Source organism: Channa argus, chromosome 3 (genome assembly GCF_033026475.1).
Source record: "Channa argus isolate prfri chromosome 3, Channa argus male v1.0, whole genome shotgun sequence".
Classification (NCBI taxonomy): domain Eukaryota; kingdom Metazoa; phylum Chordata; class Actinopteri; order Anabantiformes; family Channidae; genus Channa; species Channa argus.
Window position 1 is genome coordinate 10,169,867 of NC_090199.1, and position 18,372 is coordinate 10,188,238.

General features: G+C 39.2%; 2 protein-coding genes across 4 annotated transcripts; one reads left to right on the forward strand and one right to left on the reverse strand.

The window, feature by feature from the left end:
* Positions 1–891: 891 nt before the first annotated feature.
* Positions 892–2,478, reverse strand: dctpp1 (dCTP pyrophosphatase 1). Its single transcript, XM_067497182.1, has one exon. The coding sequence runs from the start codon at positions 2,476–2,478 to the stop codon at positions 1,909–1,911; it is 570 nt and encodes a 189-aa protein (XP_067353283.1). The 3' UTR covers positions 892–1,908.
* A 58-nt stretch (positions 2,479–2,536) lies between these two features.
* Positions 2,537–17,926, forward strand: gatb (glutamyl-tRNA(Gln) amidotransferase, subunit B). 3 transcript variants are annotated; one of them, XM_067497178.1, is made up of 13 exons: positions 2,537–2,837; positions 5,239–5,425; positions 5,520–5,633; positions 9,050–9,248; positions 9,852–9,974; positions 10,081–10,194; positions 11,700–11,784; positions 12,580–12,624; positions 13,047–13,239; positions 13,489–13,622; positions 16,828–16,906; positions 17,030–17,164; positions 17,251–17,926. In XM_067497178.1, the coding sequence occupies exons 1-13, from the start codon at positions 2,683–2,685 to the stop codon at positions 17,374–17,376; spliced, it is 1,689 nt and encodes a 562-aa protein (XP_067353279.1). In that variant the 5' UTR covers positions 2,537–2,682; the 3' UTR covers positions 17,377–17,926. The 3 variants fall into 3 exon arrangements, with proteins under 3 accessions (XP_067353279.1, XP_067353280.1, XP_067353281.1); XM_067497179.1 differs by having other exon boundaries at positions 5,272–5,425; XM_067497180.1 differs by lacking the exon at positions 10,081–10,194.
* The last annotated feature ends 446 nt before the right edge of the window (positions 17,927–18,372 follow it).

Below are 18,372 nucleotides of genomic sequence, written 5' to 3' on the forward strand. Positions count from 1 at the left end.
TAATGGCGGGGCTAAGGATTTATGATCATCAAAGAACTAATCGGGCTGCTATAGTTATTCTGCTTCATGTGATCAAAACAGAAAGCCTAACGTTTGTTTCTTCCTATATATCCAGTCATACCAAAGAGCATAACGTTAAAATGATGCCTTTACATATCAGAGTTTCAGAGGAGGGGAATTTGCATATTCAACTTTTTGAATACTCACCAAGAAAGTGAACAATTGCTCATTCTTAATGTGGCATGCTGTGTCATATCTGCTTAAGTAAAAAGCTGTTTACTTTGAAGTGGCTCCACTTGCACACAGTGCAACACTTTAGTGATGCATGACTGTTCCTCTCTGCAGCCCATGGATGACTCATGCTTCTAGGTGAATATCAGGATTTACAGCTGAGGGCAATGTTTGTCTCCTAACACATTAAAGAAAAAGTAAGACAGATGTTTTCATCACTGTGTTAAATCCCTGTCTCTTTCACATACACGAGTTTTGATTTTCAAATCTTTGCTTAAGAATTTATCAACTGTTAATTTCAGGTGGGAATATATTGGACAAGCCACTCAATATCATATCCACTCTCCCCCCCATTAACTCCCTATTAAATTCTGCTAATTTAAATGAGATGATTACAAGCTCCAAGTAACTAATTACTGTAAGCCATCATTCCCTCTGCACGTTTTATTATGTCTCCATAACATTATGCTTTTAGGCCTAACAGCATAACATTTCCAGGCAACATGTAATGCAGCATCTTACCAAATAAAATGATATCAAGGAAGAGGGAAGGCTGCAATGGTTTCATGTTACCTACCAGAGATAGCTGGTTGAATTATCAGAGAAATTGGCTGCATATATTGAGTTCCATGTTTTCTTAGATAAACCAATAGAATCTCATTGAAAGGTCAGAAATAGGATTTATTTTTTGTTGAATGGATTTGCTTTATAACAGCATGTCCCCATTTCAAAGGGTGGGCTAACACACACACACACACACAGTATAAAGCAATACAATTCACAAGCAATATGCTCCAAAATGACCATGTTATAAAATAAACCTCTGTAACCAGCTCTGTAAAAAGTTAACATAGGTAAAGAAGTAACTTTGCATGCCTGTTGTGTTTGTCTGCATCATTTTAAATGTGTACCATGCAGTGGAAAGAGAGTAAATCTCTAGTACAGTATCCAGACAGCAAACAGACTACTCCCACCATCACTTTGTTTTTAATTAACTCTAATTCTTTTTTAAAATCTGTAAAAAATGCAAAGGATGGAATTAAAGAAGTTTTTACTTGAAGGAAAATATAACTGTTGTGTTGTGAACTAACCAGAAGGTGTAGTCATGCAAACATGGTAGGAAATGTGGACCATCTTAAAAAAAAAACTAATAAAAACAGATCAGTTACTCTTTTGCTGCATTACACCGTCAATGTCAGAAAACTTCAAGGCAATGATTGTATGCTTAAACTCCACTTCCTCACTAATCCACTCCTATGCTGAAACCAAACTCAGAACTCAGTCATTTTAACCCCCAAATGCACTGCACAACTAATATTTGTAGAATATGCAGCGGCTCAAATTGACTCAAACACTTAATGATCAGAATAAAACAGGATTTGACAGTTAAGATCAATAAAAGCATTATTTTCTCCACGTGGGACTAACTAACAGATCTGCATTACAGAGCATATCCCAAAATAACTGCATTCATTCATGAAAGCATGTAACAAGTCCATTCAGAAAAACCCAACTAAATTCTTCAATTGAACGATGGGATAAAACGTTGTGTGGTAACAGCAGACCACAGGTAAACTGTAGCATGCTGGCAACAAAGTGAAAAGCAGCTACGGTTACAGGAGTCTTTGCAACGAAACGTGTAAATAGTCGTGCAACCACTGATTGTCATCTTCAAACTTAGTCCTTGTATTCTGTGTACTTTTTGGCAGATCCGTGCACCTTGCTGGCGGGGTATTTCAGTCGGTTTAAGGCCATTTTACGGATCACTGCTTGTGGAAGGTCGACTCGACATTTCTCGGCGAGTTCCACCAAGTAGATTAATACGTCGCTCAGCTCTTGTGCAAGCTGCTCCCGCTCCGACTCGCTCCAGTCCGGCAGGCCCTCAGCCACTTCCCCCCGCCACTGGAAGAGCTCCGCCACTTCTCCGACCTCCCCGACCATCGCCAGAAGAAGGTTGCGGGGCTGGTGGAACTTGTTCCAGTCCCGCTCGTCCGTGAACTCTGCCTGCAACCGCCGAATGTCCTCAATGGTGGGCTGGGGGCTGAAGGTGAACCTCTCCGGCTGCGCTGTCCCGCCGTTCAGCATGTTGGAATGAGACGATGACTCCGTGGCTGCTCCATTTTCCAAAACTGGCTGCGACGTACCAAAACCGTTGCTGCGGCCGCTTGAAGAAACTGGCAACATTTCATCTGGATGTCCACTTGCTTTATTTCCGTTTGTAGCCATCGTGTTGTTTAAATACAACATATAAAACGTCTGTAAACAGACTATTTCTCACCTAACACGTGAAGAAGTCCCGCCAGTTGTCAGGCCGGATGTGATAAAACGTATGACGGAAGCCGGAATTCGCATAAGTTTGCAATTTGTAGTTTTCTCAAAGAGTGTCCACAGTAACTGTTACTTTAAGGACTACATCTCCCGTGTAGGCTGTAATCCACTGTAATCGACAACATGGCTGCTCCCTCTGTTGCAGCAACTGAGCTGCTAAAGTTACATAGTATGAATAAACGAATATTAATATTGTATCCAAAGGCTTCGTGTGTATTTAGACCAATAAGCACAGTAGGTTCACTATGCCACAGTCAACCGCAGCTACGGGCGAAAAGGTAAGAAATGCTGCTAATGCGAAGTAGTTTGTGTTTGTTGAATTGAGGAAAAGGATGCTAAGAACTAATATTTTTTCTGTATATTCAAACAAAAAACCTCATACTTAAACTTGGCTAAACTAAGTCATGAACCAAACAAGGATATGTTGCAATGGTCACTTGTTATGTAAAAGTTACCATTTAGGTCATAGCTTGGCTAAACTGTTGTGTTAGCTGACTTGTAAGGTAGCGTGGGGAAAAAGGTGTTGCTATGGTTACCTACAGGCTGTCATTATCATCTAAGTATTTATGTTTCCTCTTACTTTAAAAGCATTAAAGTTATTATAATATTTGAAGTTGTGGGTCTTAGAAAATAAAAGTTAGAATAGGAGAAAATAGAATAAAAACGTACTAAATTGCAGAGGTCGTAACGTTCAGTTCCAAGAACACAAGAGGATCTCAAGCAAAATCAAGTTGTTAAACACTGTGTATGTTTCCTGCACCATAAAATCAAAAAGGCACAAATCCTTACATTGGCTGCACCTTGGCAAGCAGAGGTTACAACAATGATTCAAGTGGTGTTTGAGATACTCTTGTGTTCTTATAAGAGATGGCTGCACCTCAGGAGCAGGTCATCCAAAAGTCCCTGACACAGAACACTAAGTTGCCACTGGTGTGTGTGTTCTTGACTTGTAAGTTGCTTTGGATAATGGAAAAATAACCACACTTCAAGTTACTGATGAGACTATTTCCTTAAAACGTTGACCACAGAACTGCTGGTAGAATGGTAGTTTACCAGTGTGTCCTCTTGGGTTAAAATCCAACACAACTATATTTTGCTTGATCTATACTTTCCAGACATCTCTAGACTCCTAGTCACATCAGCACAATGAAAACCGAGGAGGGCACCACTATGGGATAGAGTCTAAGCCAAAACAGGCTGTGACATAAAACCAAACTATTGTTGTGTCCCAGTTTCATACTACATAGTTTTGTACACATTATAAGCTATTTCTTAACTTGTTATAGCTATTATAAACTCACGTGCCACTTTATTAGTTACAGCTTGCTTTTAGTGTTAGACCCCGTGTTGCTTGCAGAACAGCAATAATTCTTTCTTAGTCACATTGATTCAACAAGTTGCTGGAAACATTCCTTAAAGATTTTGGTCCATATTGACATGATAGCATCACACCATTGCTGCAGATTTGTCAGCTGCACATCCATGATGTGAATCTCCTGTTCCAACACATGTCAAAGGTCCTCTACTGGATTGAGTTATGATGACTGTGGAGGCTATTTGAGTACAGTAAATGCCAAAATCTCACCCACCCATCCTAGTGAGCAGAAGAAATTAAACCTCTCAAAGTGTTTTTCCCATTATTTTTATTGTCCAATTTTTGTGAGCAATTTTTGAATAGTAACTTCAGTGTCCTGTACGTAGCTGACAGGAGTGGCACCTTGTGTGGTCTTCTACTGCAGAGGCCTTATCTTCTTCAAGGTTTGAATTGCTGTGAATTCAGAAATGGTTTTTGTTTCAACCTCATTTCTATCAAGTGGCCATCGTGAGTTACTGATACCTGTCTATCAGCTCAAACCATTCCGACCATTCTCCTCTGACCTCTGGCATCAACGAGGAATTTTTGCCCAGAGAACTACTGCTCACGGGATATTTTCTTTATCGTTTTGAGACCATTCTCTGTAAACCCTAGATATGGGTGTATGTGAAACTCCAAGTAGATGAGCAATTTCTGAAATACTCTTTCTGGCACCAACAACGATGCCATATTTACAGTTGGTCACCTGTCTATTCCCTTCTGATGGTCAATTTGAACTTAAGCAGATTGTTTTGACTGGTCTATATGCCTAAATCATTAAGATCCTGCGATGTGATTGGCTGATTAGAGATTTCCTTTAACAAGCAGATGAAGAGGTGTACCTAATAAAGTAAGTGTGCCTACAAGTGTTACATACACTTAAGCAGTATATTGTTATTGTTGTTGGAGTTTCACAGTTCTATAAACTTAAATAGAAACAAAATGTCCTTATATTGGTTATGGAGTTGTCCTTCCTCCAATTCCAACTTCTATTTGCCTTTACTGTTAAACTTTGTGCATTGCATTGAGGCATTATACTGTACCTCAAAAGCACAAATAGTATTTTTTACAAAGTCAAATTTCTTTGTTTTTTTAATATATGTTGCTGATTTTTTTTCATTGCCTCTCTGTGAACAGAATAAATACTCATGACCTGCTTCCAAAGATTGTCTAGTAAAGAATTAAGATGCAGCTTCTGTTTAAAGAGGCCTTGTTCAATGGATACTTTTCAGCCACACTGAAATAAGTGTTGTACTTTTCTGCTTGTTTTTTTTTTTTTAATCCTCAGGCCACATTTATAGGAGAAGTTTGTTTTATTTGGCTAGGTCTGTACCGTGTCTTGCTCCTCTCTGCTTCAGTGCACCTCAGCATCTGGTTGGAGTAGTTGGCTTGGAAATCCATGCTCAGATTAACTCCAACACCAAGCTGTTTTCCGGCTCACCGGTTGGCTTCTCAGCACCGCCAAACTCCCTGGTGTCATTCTTTGATGCGTCTTTGCCTGGCACGTTACCTGTAAGTGCTGTTTAATGGAAATGAAGCAAATATAATAAATATAATTGTTCCCTCTATTGTCAGGTTGTCAGGTATTATCCCTGTGTATCCCCAGGTCCTGAACAGACGATGTGTCGAGGCAGCAGTGATCACAGGACTGGCCCTCAACTGCACTATAAACAAGAAATCACTTTTTGACAGGAAACATTACTTCTATGCTGACCTCCCAGTGAGTTTTCTTCCTTGAGTCCTTGTTGCTTTCTGTGTTGCATCCTGGGTTTTGTTTTACCTTAACTGATCGAGAGCAGTGTAGAGCTGCTATTGTCCTGTACATAATACCGCACTGGGTCTTTTCTTTCAATATACGTTGTCTCCAGCCTCCAGCTTCTCCATCACAGTACTCAGGCTGAACTCTGTCAGCCATGAGCTTTAATTTAAGTGGTAATCAAGTGTTGCTGAAGCAGCAAAAATGCTATTTGCCATGTGTACAAACGAATGATACCACTAGCTGTTTAGGGAAATGGCCAGTGTTTTCCTTCCTTCTTTTACAACCAGCTCAATTTCCTTCAGGGCACTTCTATTTTTAAATTATCTACGTCTTTGCCCTCTCCATGCCTTTGCTGATAATTGGGAATGGCTTTATTTAAATTCGCATAATCTGAATAATTACTGAAGTCATGAAGTCCCAGTAATGTTTTATAACTTAGAAACTGTGTGTGTGCTATATTACCCCAGATTGTGGGAAGCTGGACAAATCTATCTGAACAAATTAAGAACTTGCTAAAACAGTACTTGCATACCAATCCAATGGGCATGACAGGGCATACTGTGTGATTCGTATTTAAATGTCTTAACAGCATACTATTTCAGCTTGGTATGGTGCTGGCAGATATCCACAACCATTCTTTTTAACACTGATATTTCCATTTATCGGTCTTACCCAAGTGATGTTCACTTTGCTCTCTGTAATGGACTACTCGCATGGCGAGGTTTCACCACCCCTCAGAGCCCCAGGGTAATTTTACTGCCATTATGAGTGACATTTTAAGGCTTAGATGGAAGAGACAAAATGTCATGAGAACTCTACAGTGGCTTGTCCTACAGAGACCCACTCTAATAAATACAGAAATTCTCAGAAGAAAGGTGTTAGAGAAATTTGTATTTGGAATTTTAAAGTAAGTCCTTCCCTGCTAAGATATTATGCTAACACAGCTTTGGGCAAGATAATGAGGAGGGTAATTATGGACTGAGGAACTTAGGGACAGATTGCATTTTCCTTTGGTGGTGTTTCAAAAATGACTTGAAGTATGAATATGCTCAGACAGCAGCTGAAAGTAAATTCAATATAAAGTTTTTTAATACTCTCTTGCACTGAACCAAATTATTTCTTTCTTTGATATTTCTGATTATTCTGAGCTGACCTCAGTATTTTGTGAAAATGTGACTGACAAGGCCTGATGAGGCACAATAGTTTTTTGTAAAATTGTATTTATTTTTTCCATTCAATATCAGAGACTTACTGTTTATTACAAAGTGGCAGTACTACATGTTTCAATAAACATAGTAAAGAAACATTAGCTTCCCAGAAAGTCCATGGGCAGGGATTAATGTCGGGTTCTTGCTCCCTCCTGTGTTTGGTGAAGATTGCATCACCTCCACTGGATTCATTCTCAGCAGCTGACACACAGCAGGGACGATAATAGCTGATTACAGGTATTATTTTTCTATGAGAGTTCCCAAACAATCGGTGCCAGCAGGTTGACCCTGAAACGTTCATTTGTGTTTGAAATCCACTACATGTCCCATCAGAAAGATTGAGTACAAGAAAGATTGATCTGTTTGAGTGTTGTGTGAAATAGCTTGAGAAACTGATGTCAGAATGGCCTTAATTATGCAAATGATGGGATATTTTTCATATTCGATGTAAAGTTTGAGTGCCGTCCACACTTGTAAAATTATACCACTAGCAGAGCCAAGGGAGAAATGATCCTGCCCCTGAAAAATGCATTTGTAAATTGCGTTGTACATTATTGATATGTTCCACTAGAATTCCCTGATTGCATTTTGTAAAACACCACAGTTGCTCATTAAATGATTAATGCCACTGCCCAAACAGCATTCCTTCTTTGAGTTGAAATGGCAGACGAGGCGCATAAAGTTTTTAACAACCCTTTAATGATATGCCTCAGCAGCCCCACACTGATCTACCAGCAAATGCAAATTATTACAATTTCATTGGCATATAAGTTTTCAGATCAACATATATGGCCTGGCTATTGAAGCACGTGTTTAATGAGAGCAGTGGATGTCTGCGTGACCTCTGAGAAGAACATCACTGTGGAGGAGCAGCGAGGGAGGGGAGGACATGGTCCAGTTGGATAAGTGACTTTGAAATGATATGGTGCCCTGCAACACATGAATGAGTTTGGAGCGTGTGTGTGTGCGTGTCTGCTCCTGTATGTACAGTATCTAATCAGGCCTGCATCTGTAACAGTGACTATAAAGAGACATTTTGAGCATCACTGTTCATTAATGCTCAATGTCCTGTCAGACTGTAAATGTAAAAATGTAATGTGTCTCCCAGAATCCTATTAACACTTTGCCCCATGCTTGGCATAGTTGATTTATAATGCAGGAAATATCTTTTGTATATACAGTATATGTTTCCTAATTCCCAGTGGTGTGTATTGTGCTTCAGCCAGCAGAGCCAACATTCTTAATGGAAGAGACACATTGAGTAAAGAACAGAGGAATTCTGATTAGCTGCAACACCACTCAAAAAATCCAGCACATTTGAAGATTGAATCCACCAACAAGAACACAAACTGAAAAAGAAAATCTCCTATAGTCTGTTTTTTTTCCCTCCATTTGTTCTAAAAGGAGGAGGTGTAGAGATGATTGATTGTGTTGATCAGGCCCATTGTACAAAAAGCCAGTGACTAACATCCCCTCAATCTCTTCTCCCACGTCCTCGCTCTCTTTAGCATAAGTATGATTAATGTTTAGTTTCTGTGTTGTGGTTGCCATAGTAACATACAAAATTAATACTTGGGGCAGCAGATTCTTTTAGAAATAAAGGAGTATATGAAACATTTATTCTGGTACTTTTATACGGAGAAACCTTGAGTGAAATTGCAGAGCTCCTGTTGCATTATAATGAAGACACAGCAAGCACTGTTTTAATTAGCGTTGCCTGCTTTGCCTTCACATGCAGCATCATTGTTATTCCACTGTGAATTAATTTCCTGTTGAAAAATAATTTTGGCTACACAAAATGAAAGAATAGAAAGTATTTGAAATATGGCTGATAATAAATTAAACTGAATTACTGACAATTTGAATCTTTTACTGACCTATACGTAATTGTCATTATGCCTGTAAATTGATTGTTTTTATTCCTAATCTTACAGGGTTCATAAGTGCGGAAACACTTCGGTTATTGTCGTCCCTGACTCACCTTTTATTTTATCAACATAATAAGCAGTCCTTGTGTCTTTTAATCAAAAAGTTAATAGGGGACTCGCAGGCACAAAAAGAAGTCAAAAATATTGCTCAGTTTCTTGCTAAAAAGATTTTTAAGACTTGTGTCCTTTAATCACTGTGCAACATTACTTCCCTGAATTTTATAGTATTTTCCTTTTTTAGGCTGGATACCAGATTACCCAGCAGCGGCAACCCATTGCAGTAGATGGCATGCTGACTTACAGCGTCCTTGGAGGAAAAAAGAGGAGCGAGGTGATCAAGAAAAATGTCCTTATCAAACAGATTCAGCTGGAGCAGGACAGTGGCAAGAGTCTCCATGATGATGTCCGCACTCAGACACTCATAGACCTCAACAGAGCAGGTAAGAAGAGAGCCTTTGTCTGTGCCCTACAGTTTAAATATAGGGCTACTGATATTCTGTAATTTCCTTATTATCAACAAATCCCTTGAAAAGAAAAATGTGCATAGAATCTGATCTAGCTTTCTTTAACTGTGCCGTTAGAAGAAACTATACATGTTGCTTTAAAAAAAATAAAAAAATAAATTCACTTTTTGTAGACCGCTATTTGCTCTGGGCGGACCAGTCAGATGACATGCATGGTGGCTCCATTTCCATCAGTGTACGAGTGTTTGAACGAGAGGCAATTGTGCTTTGAAAAGTGCTTTGTTGTTTAAGGTAGAAAAGTGCTTTATAAGTGGAGTCCATTTACCATCTTCAGAAGTCAGAAGAATCTTGAGAGAAACACTAACACATTGTTGATTTAGGTTGTTTCATCACATTTATCGACAGCAACAAAATCTTTTATAACACCAACTCTTGCTTTTACACTTGAATAAAACCCGACAGACATTATTCAATCGATTTAAATTGCTCTGCAAAGTCAGAACTGTTGAGGTTCCTCGCAGGGCTCCATGGGATCCATACCTAAGAGATATAAAACACATCTGTCTTCACATCCATCAGGTGTAGGTCTAATGGAGCTGGTGATGGAGCCAGACATGAGCTGTGGGGAGGAGGCTGCTGCAGCTGTCAGAGAGCTTCAGCTCATCTTGCAAGCACTGGGAACCTGTCAAGGCAACATGTCTGGTATGGAAATGATTGTGTGTCTCCCTCTCCCACTTCTAAGCTGCCATACCTCTAAACCCAAACTTATTTCCATGTTAGAGTACATCTTTTACCTTTGTGTCCTCAGAGGGCCAGTTGAGAGTAGACGCAAACGTGTCCGTACACAGACCAGGTGAGCCGCTGGGCATCAGGACAGAGGTGAAGAACATTAACAGTGTTCGATACCTAGCCAAGGCTATAGGTAAGCACCTATGAAGTTAAAAAGGATATTTAGCAACGTTCCTTAAATGCTGTTCTATGTGAATAGTAATTAACTAGTTGGCATTGCCAAATGCTTGTGGAAAGAACTACTCAGAGGAAAATTGTAACTGAGTACATTTACTTAAGTAGTCTACTTACAGAAAAAGTTTCACTATTGGGAAATATTCTGTTTGCTTTCTCGCTGAGGTCTACAAAATACCTTGGTCTTTACCAAGTTAACAAAATCCACCCACTAGCACCCCAAAGCTCACAAATTAACACATTGTATCTCTCTTGTTAAAACCCTAATAGACCAAAGTGTAACAACAACACTTCACCATTTTATAGGGTGTTATGAACCAGGTTCATTCTTGGCTGGGACTAGTAACTTCCTGGAGTCTTCACTGGTTGCCTGGCAACTGATTCTGGCCAAGAAATTGTTTGGCAGATATACTTCTTTAAAATTACTTGTAATTAGTTACTTTAATATTTTCAATTCATGCTCCCCTATCATTCTACTCTACATTTAGATGAAAAATTAAATTATATACTCCATTATAATTACTTGTTATTATAACCAGTTGTTGTTGTTGTTGTTGTTGTTTTTGTTAGTGTGGTGTTATTGTTTAATGATGCATTAATTAGTAAAATTTTAGTGTTGAAGTTGTAAAGGTAATTTATTATTAACTCTTAAATCTGAAAGAACATCCACAGTGGCCCTTGTGTCTGCATAACGAGTACCTTTTGGAAATAGAACTTTTATAATGAAAATATTACTTTGATACGACATATTTGTATATTATTTGTAATACAGCATTTTTACTAAATAGTATTGCAACTTTTACTTGCATCAGTAATGGAAAACATAACCTAAATACATCCTTTAAGATCAGAAGCATATGTACAAGAACTCAAAGGGAAACGACTTGAATCTTGTGTCAGGTATAACAAAAATGTCATATTTGTATCACTTTACTCCCAGTTTTTAGTTGAAACGCAAACAATATAGCTGGATTTATGAAGAGAAATCACAACAGGAACCAAAGTCACCACTGACAGTGACATGTGAAGCATAAGTTTAAGACTGACAACCGTTAACAAGCAATTAGCTGTGTGATAGCAGCGTAGGTCACTGAATTGCATTCCTGCAGCTGCTAACTTAAAAAAGCTATGTCAACTCTTAACTTCTCTGACTGTTAATTGGGATTCACTTAAAAAGCTGACAAAGAGCCACAGCCAGAAATTTATGCTTTGACATGCTGTGGTGCTGTGCTTGAATTATTAAACGTTAAAGTTGTTTTACATTTACTCTGCTTGATCTGGTATTTAAAAGTCAGGCTGAAAAACATCATTTATCACAGGTGTAATATGGCACTAGTCAGAGACCTGAGGATAGCCAGTTTATAACAGCTGGTGCTTGGCATTTACTTCAAAATTGTATTTGTGATGCAGTGTCATAGGATAATGTGTCTGTATTTGTATTCATGTTGTTGCTTTTATCACCAGACTATGAGATCCAGAGACAGATTGATGTCCTGCTGAGAGGGGGGACGGTGCAAAATGAGACCCGGGCGTATGATTCCAAATCAGGGTAAGAGGATGAAAGAGCAGCACCATGATGCCAAGCTTTAGCCACACCTTCTGACTGGGATCACTGCCTGGTTCATTAGTCCCAAGCTTTGCTGAGGAAGAACCATCATGGTAATGATGATGAATAGAGCCATTTGGATGCCGCCGTCATCCTGCGTTATTTGTAAGCTGCGTGCTGCTCAGAGAATGAGCTAGCTCCCACACAGCTGAGGCCTTGATCGTCTTATGTGGCCCTGCATGTCTGAGAGGGTGATGGTTTGTGATTTGCTTGGCCTTCTCATTTCTACAAAGGTGGCTACAGATCTGACTTCTCTAGTGTTCGGACAACTAGCCTGAATGAAAGACATCCCGACACATAAAGATTCTGTGCATTCAATTTTGTTCTGTGCAGTGGCTGTACTACTACTACATGTTTTTTATGGTCTGATTTATGAAAGATCATAAAACATTGAAATTGCCCTTAATACTTCCTACACAAGACAAGTTCTGTCTGACCAGAATCATGGAAAGATAATCAGATCACTATAATACTGTAGATAAAAGGAAATCTCTACATGTGAGACTTTGGAACCAGGAAATATTTGGTAATTTTGCTCGAAAAGGTATTTAAATGGTTGTTGCTCTCTGGTTAGAAACTAATAAAGTAATTGTTGAAACTTGAAGTACAAGTATTAGTACATACAGTAGCAGCTAAAGATAAATTCATCCGGTCTAATTTCTTGTGTCTTTTTTTACATTTTCAAAAGCTTTCAACCTGCAAATGCTAAAATCTTAATTAATATATCTTATCTACTAGGGAGACCATTCCTATGAGGGACAAAGAGGGGCTTCAGGATTATAGGTGAGTGTGAGTTTGTGGGCTTTCAGCATGTTCCTTATGATTTTCATCCCAGGAGCTTGTTTTTATTAATGTGGTCATAATTTTTAAATAATAATAATTATTATAATTATAATAATTTTGTCCTTATTGGAGACTGAATGATGAGCTATTATGTGGCGGCTAAATAGCTACAAATAGGCCTACCAGGTGTGTGCGTGTGTGTGTGTACGTGCATGCGTGCGTTTGTGTGTGCTTAGGAGGGAAAACGATTGACAGGATAAAGGTTGATGGAATCAAATGATTAGGGGAGCATGTGAAAAGTGTAGTAGCATCAATAGGACATTTTGACAAAATAAGCCAGACTTGTTATTTCTAAGCATATCTGTACTCGTTATAAAGCATTGCCCGCCTTTCATTTTTCTACCTAACTTTTTCCCCCTCAGGTTTATGCCGGAGCCCAACCTGCCCCCTCTGATTGTGTATGAAGATAGTGCATCGCTGCCCACTGGCATTGATGCATGCCAGGCGGTGGTGGTGCAGAAGATAAGGGAAAGGCTGCCAGAGCTACCGAGTGTAAAAAGAGACAGGCTGGTGCAAATGTACGGCATCCTGCCCGAGCACAGCTTCACACTGGTGGTAAGTTTATAAGTGGGTGAAAGCAAACAGCGAGACAGCAGTGAATTCCCTCACTAAATCCGCTTCCTGCATACTTCCTTTAATTGCAGTCTGATCAAGTTCTAGCAGACGAGCTTGGACGCAGTTCAGCTTGAATCCAGGAGGCAGCTGTATACTGATAATCATAATGATGATCATAATTAGATAATGTGAATGTGAAAGGAATTTAAATATTTTTTTAAAAAGCATTTTCATTGTGTTTTGCTGCAGAATGAGGATGGACTGGTGGAGTACTTTGAGGCAGTGTTGAAGGCAACTAAAAGGGAGCCAAGGAAGGTGGTTGGCTGGCTGACAAATGAGCTGCTGGGTCGTCTCAAACAACAAGACGTTAGCGTGAGCCAGAGGTGAGAAGTAAAATAAAAAATCCCCTCATGCTTTGGGCACTCCAGGGGCTTAAAGGTTAAGATGCTGGAGATGAACCGCGACGTTACCAGATCAGATCTGGCGAATGACCTTTGTTGCATCTTTCTATTCCTTAATTTCTGTCGCCTCTTCACTTTCTATAATGATGGCATAAACTGGCCAAAAATACTTTTTTTTCCCACACTCCAGATGAAGTTTCTGTCCTTGAGGCTTCTCTTGATTTTAAGGTGTCACAAGACATAGATTCAAGGCTTTAACTCATGTGAAAAACGTTCATGTCACACTGAAACGTCACCTAACATTGATTTGAGAGCTTGTCACCTAATGCAATTTGGTGCATCCAGTATTGGAAATTCAGCTCCATATCCTGTAAGTCGTGACTAAACTTCAGTCCAAGATACTTACTTGAAGTCATTAGCTATTTATAGCAGGTTTTTATACAGGTAGATTAGGCATAAAAAGCTCCTCTCCTTAAAAGAGTTTTTTGCAGCAAGATGGATTCTGCCGAGAGAAATGATCACCTCTGAATAAAATATATGAACATTACATAAAACTTAATTTAAATTAATTCTACTAGTTTGAACCTCTTTCACTGTGGTTGCATCCCGTCTTACCTGTGAAACCAAGAATGACGAACAGTGACGAGTGGAACCAAATGTGTCTCTTCTCCTCGCACGTGTTAATGGGACTCAAACGCACATGATTTCACACCACAGTACTGTGGAGTATCAAGTATACAGAATGACAAGTAACCGGTGCCATACTAATGTGGGCTGTATACATGCTTAAATATGATGGGATGTCGGCTGATTGTCACAGCTATAAATGAGGCAGTTATAAAGAAGCATTGATGAACCAACCGATGTTAATCAGTTCACACAAGCTTAACGCCTGGATATGACTGTGACCACGGTCTGTGTCATGGTTGTCAATGTCATATTAAAGAAAACTATAGTCACTACTTTTTCTTACTTAGCTGAACAGTTGGATAATAAGATAGAACCATTAATGTACAGAAATGCTGATTAAACAATTATATTCCATAAAACAATAACACAAGTGAATAAATCACCACAGATTCCGTAACGTTTTGTCTGTCAGTGATAAAAACCCATGAGAGTTTTATCAAACCAGTTACCTTAGTGAAATCATTACTTTGTGGGAGAACGTGTTGTTTGCATCTCTCACCCTTGAAGATCAATTGTGATATTTTAAAGCAAACAGACGTTGCTGTGGTATCATTTATTCTTATGTTTAAAAAAAAAAAAACACGACGATGCCTATCCAGCCAACAGCTTTGAATAAAACAACAGCAGTTGTCTCCCACAGTTTGAGTTGATCACATACTGTGATGCTAAATAACACATATTTCAATGCTTTCCACTGTAAAAATGTGGATTATATAGGAGGTAAATAGTGACTGAAACTAAAAGAATTATGCAGGTGTTGGGTGTGTTAGAGTCACCAGATTTTAATTTGAGTGTAAGATTTTAATTTGAGTGTAAGATTTTAATTTGAGGAGTGTAGTTGGGATTTTTTATTTTTTGAAATAAACTCAGTGTCATTACAGAGCAAATGAACTTGAAACAAGTAATGAGATGCTGTGAGCTTTACTTTATCTAGCATTCCCAGACTGCTGTGAAACATTCGTGTGAAAGTAAACCACAATGTAGCTGGTGTTTATTTATGCATAATGTTGCATTTGTTTTGGGTAAAAAGAGAAAAGTTAAAGAAAAACTAAGCATGGCCAGAAGGACGGGGTGAAAAACAAAGAAATATCCTGAGTGCTTGGAGTCAAAGCACTGGAAATATTTTCATTAGTGTTCATAAAATCATAGTCAAATTATTTCCCTGCTGTCCTCTCAAGCTTGTCTAAAATTCCTTTTGCCTATTCTGGCTCCAGGTTCTTGAGGAGGATAAAAGAAACTGGGAAGCATTTGGTCAGGCAGGCAGAGAGAAAAAACTCCAGACATATCATTAAAAACTCACCTGGGCACTTCCAGCAGCTGAGACAAGTCACTCTTCCAGGTTTTCCCCCTCAGTAAAGTGGCTGCCAGATGCCTCTGAGGGGAAGCTCAATGTGGGTCCTGAGGAAGATTTGTGGCAGGGTAGCGACAGCATGATGACAGAATTGTGAACTATCTCACACAGCCTAAAGTAAGATTTGTTTATTTATTAACTATATATAGCTTTTTCAACTCCATATCATTACTTTATGCAGCTTCCACTCTTAATTCCTTACTTTTGGCAAAAATGAACTCTTTGAAACTGGTAATCAATATTCTTAGCAAACTGTCATTGCACATGCTTCAAAACAACCAGCATTATCCCAGCACCCTAGAAGTCTCTCCTTTGCTGTCCGAATAGCAACCACTGCACACAGTAGCACTCCCACATATCATCTTGTAGTGATTTGAGAGGCTCAACCTGAAGCACACAACATCCTGACATCGCATCACACTTGACTCCCTCCACTGTCCCAGCCCTGTCCCCCTTGGAGATAAACAACATTTATTTCAGAAGGATACTGACCGACATTACCTCAACATTCAACCGAACCATCAGAAAACACCTAATTTTAAGACGCTAAGCATCAACAAAAGTCCATTTTGATGGGCAGCCACACCACCACCCACCACCCACCACCGACCACGAGCACCAGCATTCTCCAGGGCTGTTCATCTCGCCCCTGTTTAGGTTACTGATGTATGGCTGCACAGCATTATTCGGCTCCAGTCTGGATGCTGTTTAATTTCCTCCTTAACAAACATATATACAATAGATATATTTTTAAATAAAATTACAAGTTCTACTTCAATTAAGCTACAAGACACAGTGTTTTAAACTGTTGTGTTGTAAACATGTTTTCACAATGTTGTGTTCATATTTTAATGATATTTAGGCGACGTATGTATTTACCTGACCTGCAGAACACTGACTGAAGCTCTGTGTACATTTAATATATTCTAACAGGTTTTTTGATTCTGTTTTGTGTGGTAGCCTGGGGAATAAACAAGCAGAGACAAACACATTATAGTTGAATCACCAACATTAAAAGAGTCTTGTCTTTTCTCAGGCTGACACTACCCCTCTTTCTCTCTTCTTCTTCTGGTCCATTTATATCACTAATTCTATTCTATTTCATCTATTTAAGTGTAATTAAATTACCCCTTTATTTAATTTCAGCCCAATCTCTCCTTCTGCCCTGGCTGAGTTGCTGGAACTCCAGGAAACAGGACACATCTCCTCATCGGTTGCCAAGCAGGTCTGTCAGCTGCACAGACCATGCAATTATTTTTTTCTGTCAATAAACACAACCCTGGCTGGTGCTTGTTAGTCTTGTATTCTGATTATCACCTGTGATTTACCAGTTTCTTCCATCTCTTAGGTGTTCCAGGTGATGTGGAGGTCTTCAGGCAAGACGGCCCTGCAAATCATCCAGGAGCAGGATTTGGGGCTTGTTAGTGACACTACACAGCTGCACAGTATCTGCCAGAAGGTGGTGGACTCGCACCCTGATGAGGTAAGGACTCACATGCTTATTCTAATTTGCAACATAATTATTTTTGCACATTTGCGATGTTTAGTGTTTGCTGTGCCTCCTTGTAGGTTTATGCCATCAGAAATGGAAACAAGAAAGTTTTGAACAAGCTGATGGGCCTAGTTCAGAAAGAGACCAAGGGTAGAGCTGACCCAGTTCTGGTGAGGGCAATTTTACAAGAGAAGACTTCATAAAATTCAAGGAGACCAGGCCATTTCACAAACCACGAAAGGCATCAAGGCATGGCATGCAGTGAGTTTATGAAAAAAAAATGAATCATGTTGTAGCCCTGTATGAAAGTACACATACACAGAGTAAACAGTATCTGATCTAGGCGGATGATAAATCAATTGGTGAAGCTCAAATAGAAGATAAATGGGAAATGGTCTGAAGTTATATAGCAGTTTCCTACTTTACTGCTACCCAAAACACTTTATACAACTTCTTATTCAGCCATTCGCACTCACAATCAGACTCACACACCTATGGGGGAGCTCACCAGGAGCACCAAAGTTGGGGTTCGGTGTCTTGCTCAAAGACACTTCGACATTTGACCGGAGGAGTCTATGTTTGTGGACGACTGCTCTACCTCCTGCGCCAGTCGCCCAAGATGCCATCCTTAGTTCCTAAAAGTCTGTAAATATTGGACGTTTTCAACCCTCTACATCAGTTATCTAAAAGTTAATAAAGCTTGTTGTATCACAATATGGCTTACTTTGTCAAAATAAAGTGTATAAGAATGCCCACGTGGAGTACTTTTGTTTTGATGCTCTTGCCTGGAGATGAAATTTGACAACTTACTTAGTGAAAAGCTGTACAGTAAGTGAACTCACCTCTGAAAACAGATGCAACCAATAAAAACAAACCAATTTAGGAAAAGTGATTCTGACAAGAAGGAAGCATGCAATCTATAATTTCTCCAAACCCACACACATATAATTCAGTACAGCTCTCAATACAAGTTTATGTACCAGTGGCCATTTCCCAGGTCTAAAAATAACACAAAGAAATTGCTGACATGACATTCTCCCAAGCTCTGCCTATTCCAGGCGCATTAAAATGATCAATGAGCACCCTCTTGTGGTTGGATGATATTTATCCTGTAAAACATGCTCTGTGATATTGTACAATTTTGTAATATACTGTGTATTGAAAATGCCTCATTGCCTACACAATCTTTAAATCTCTCT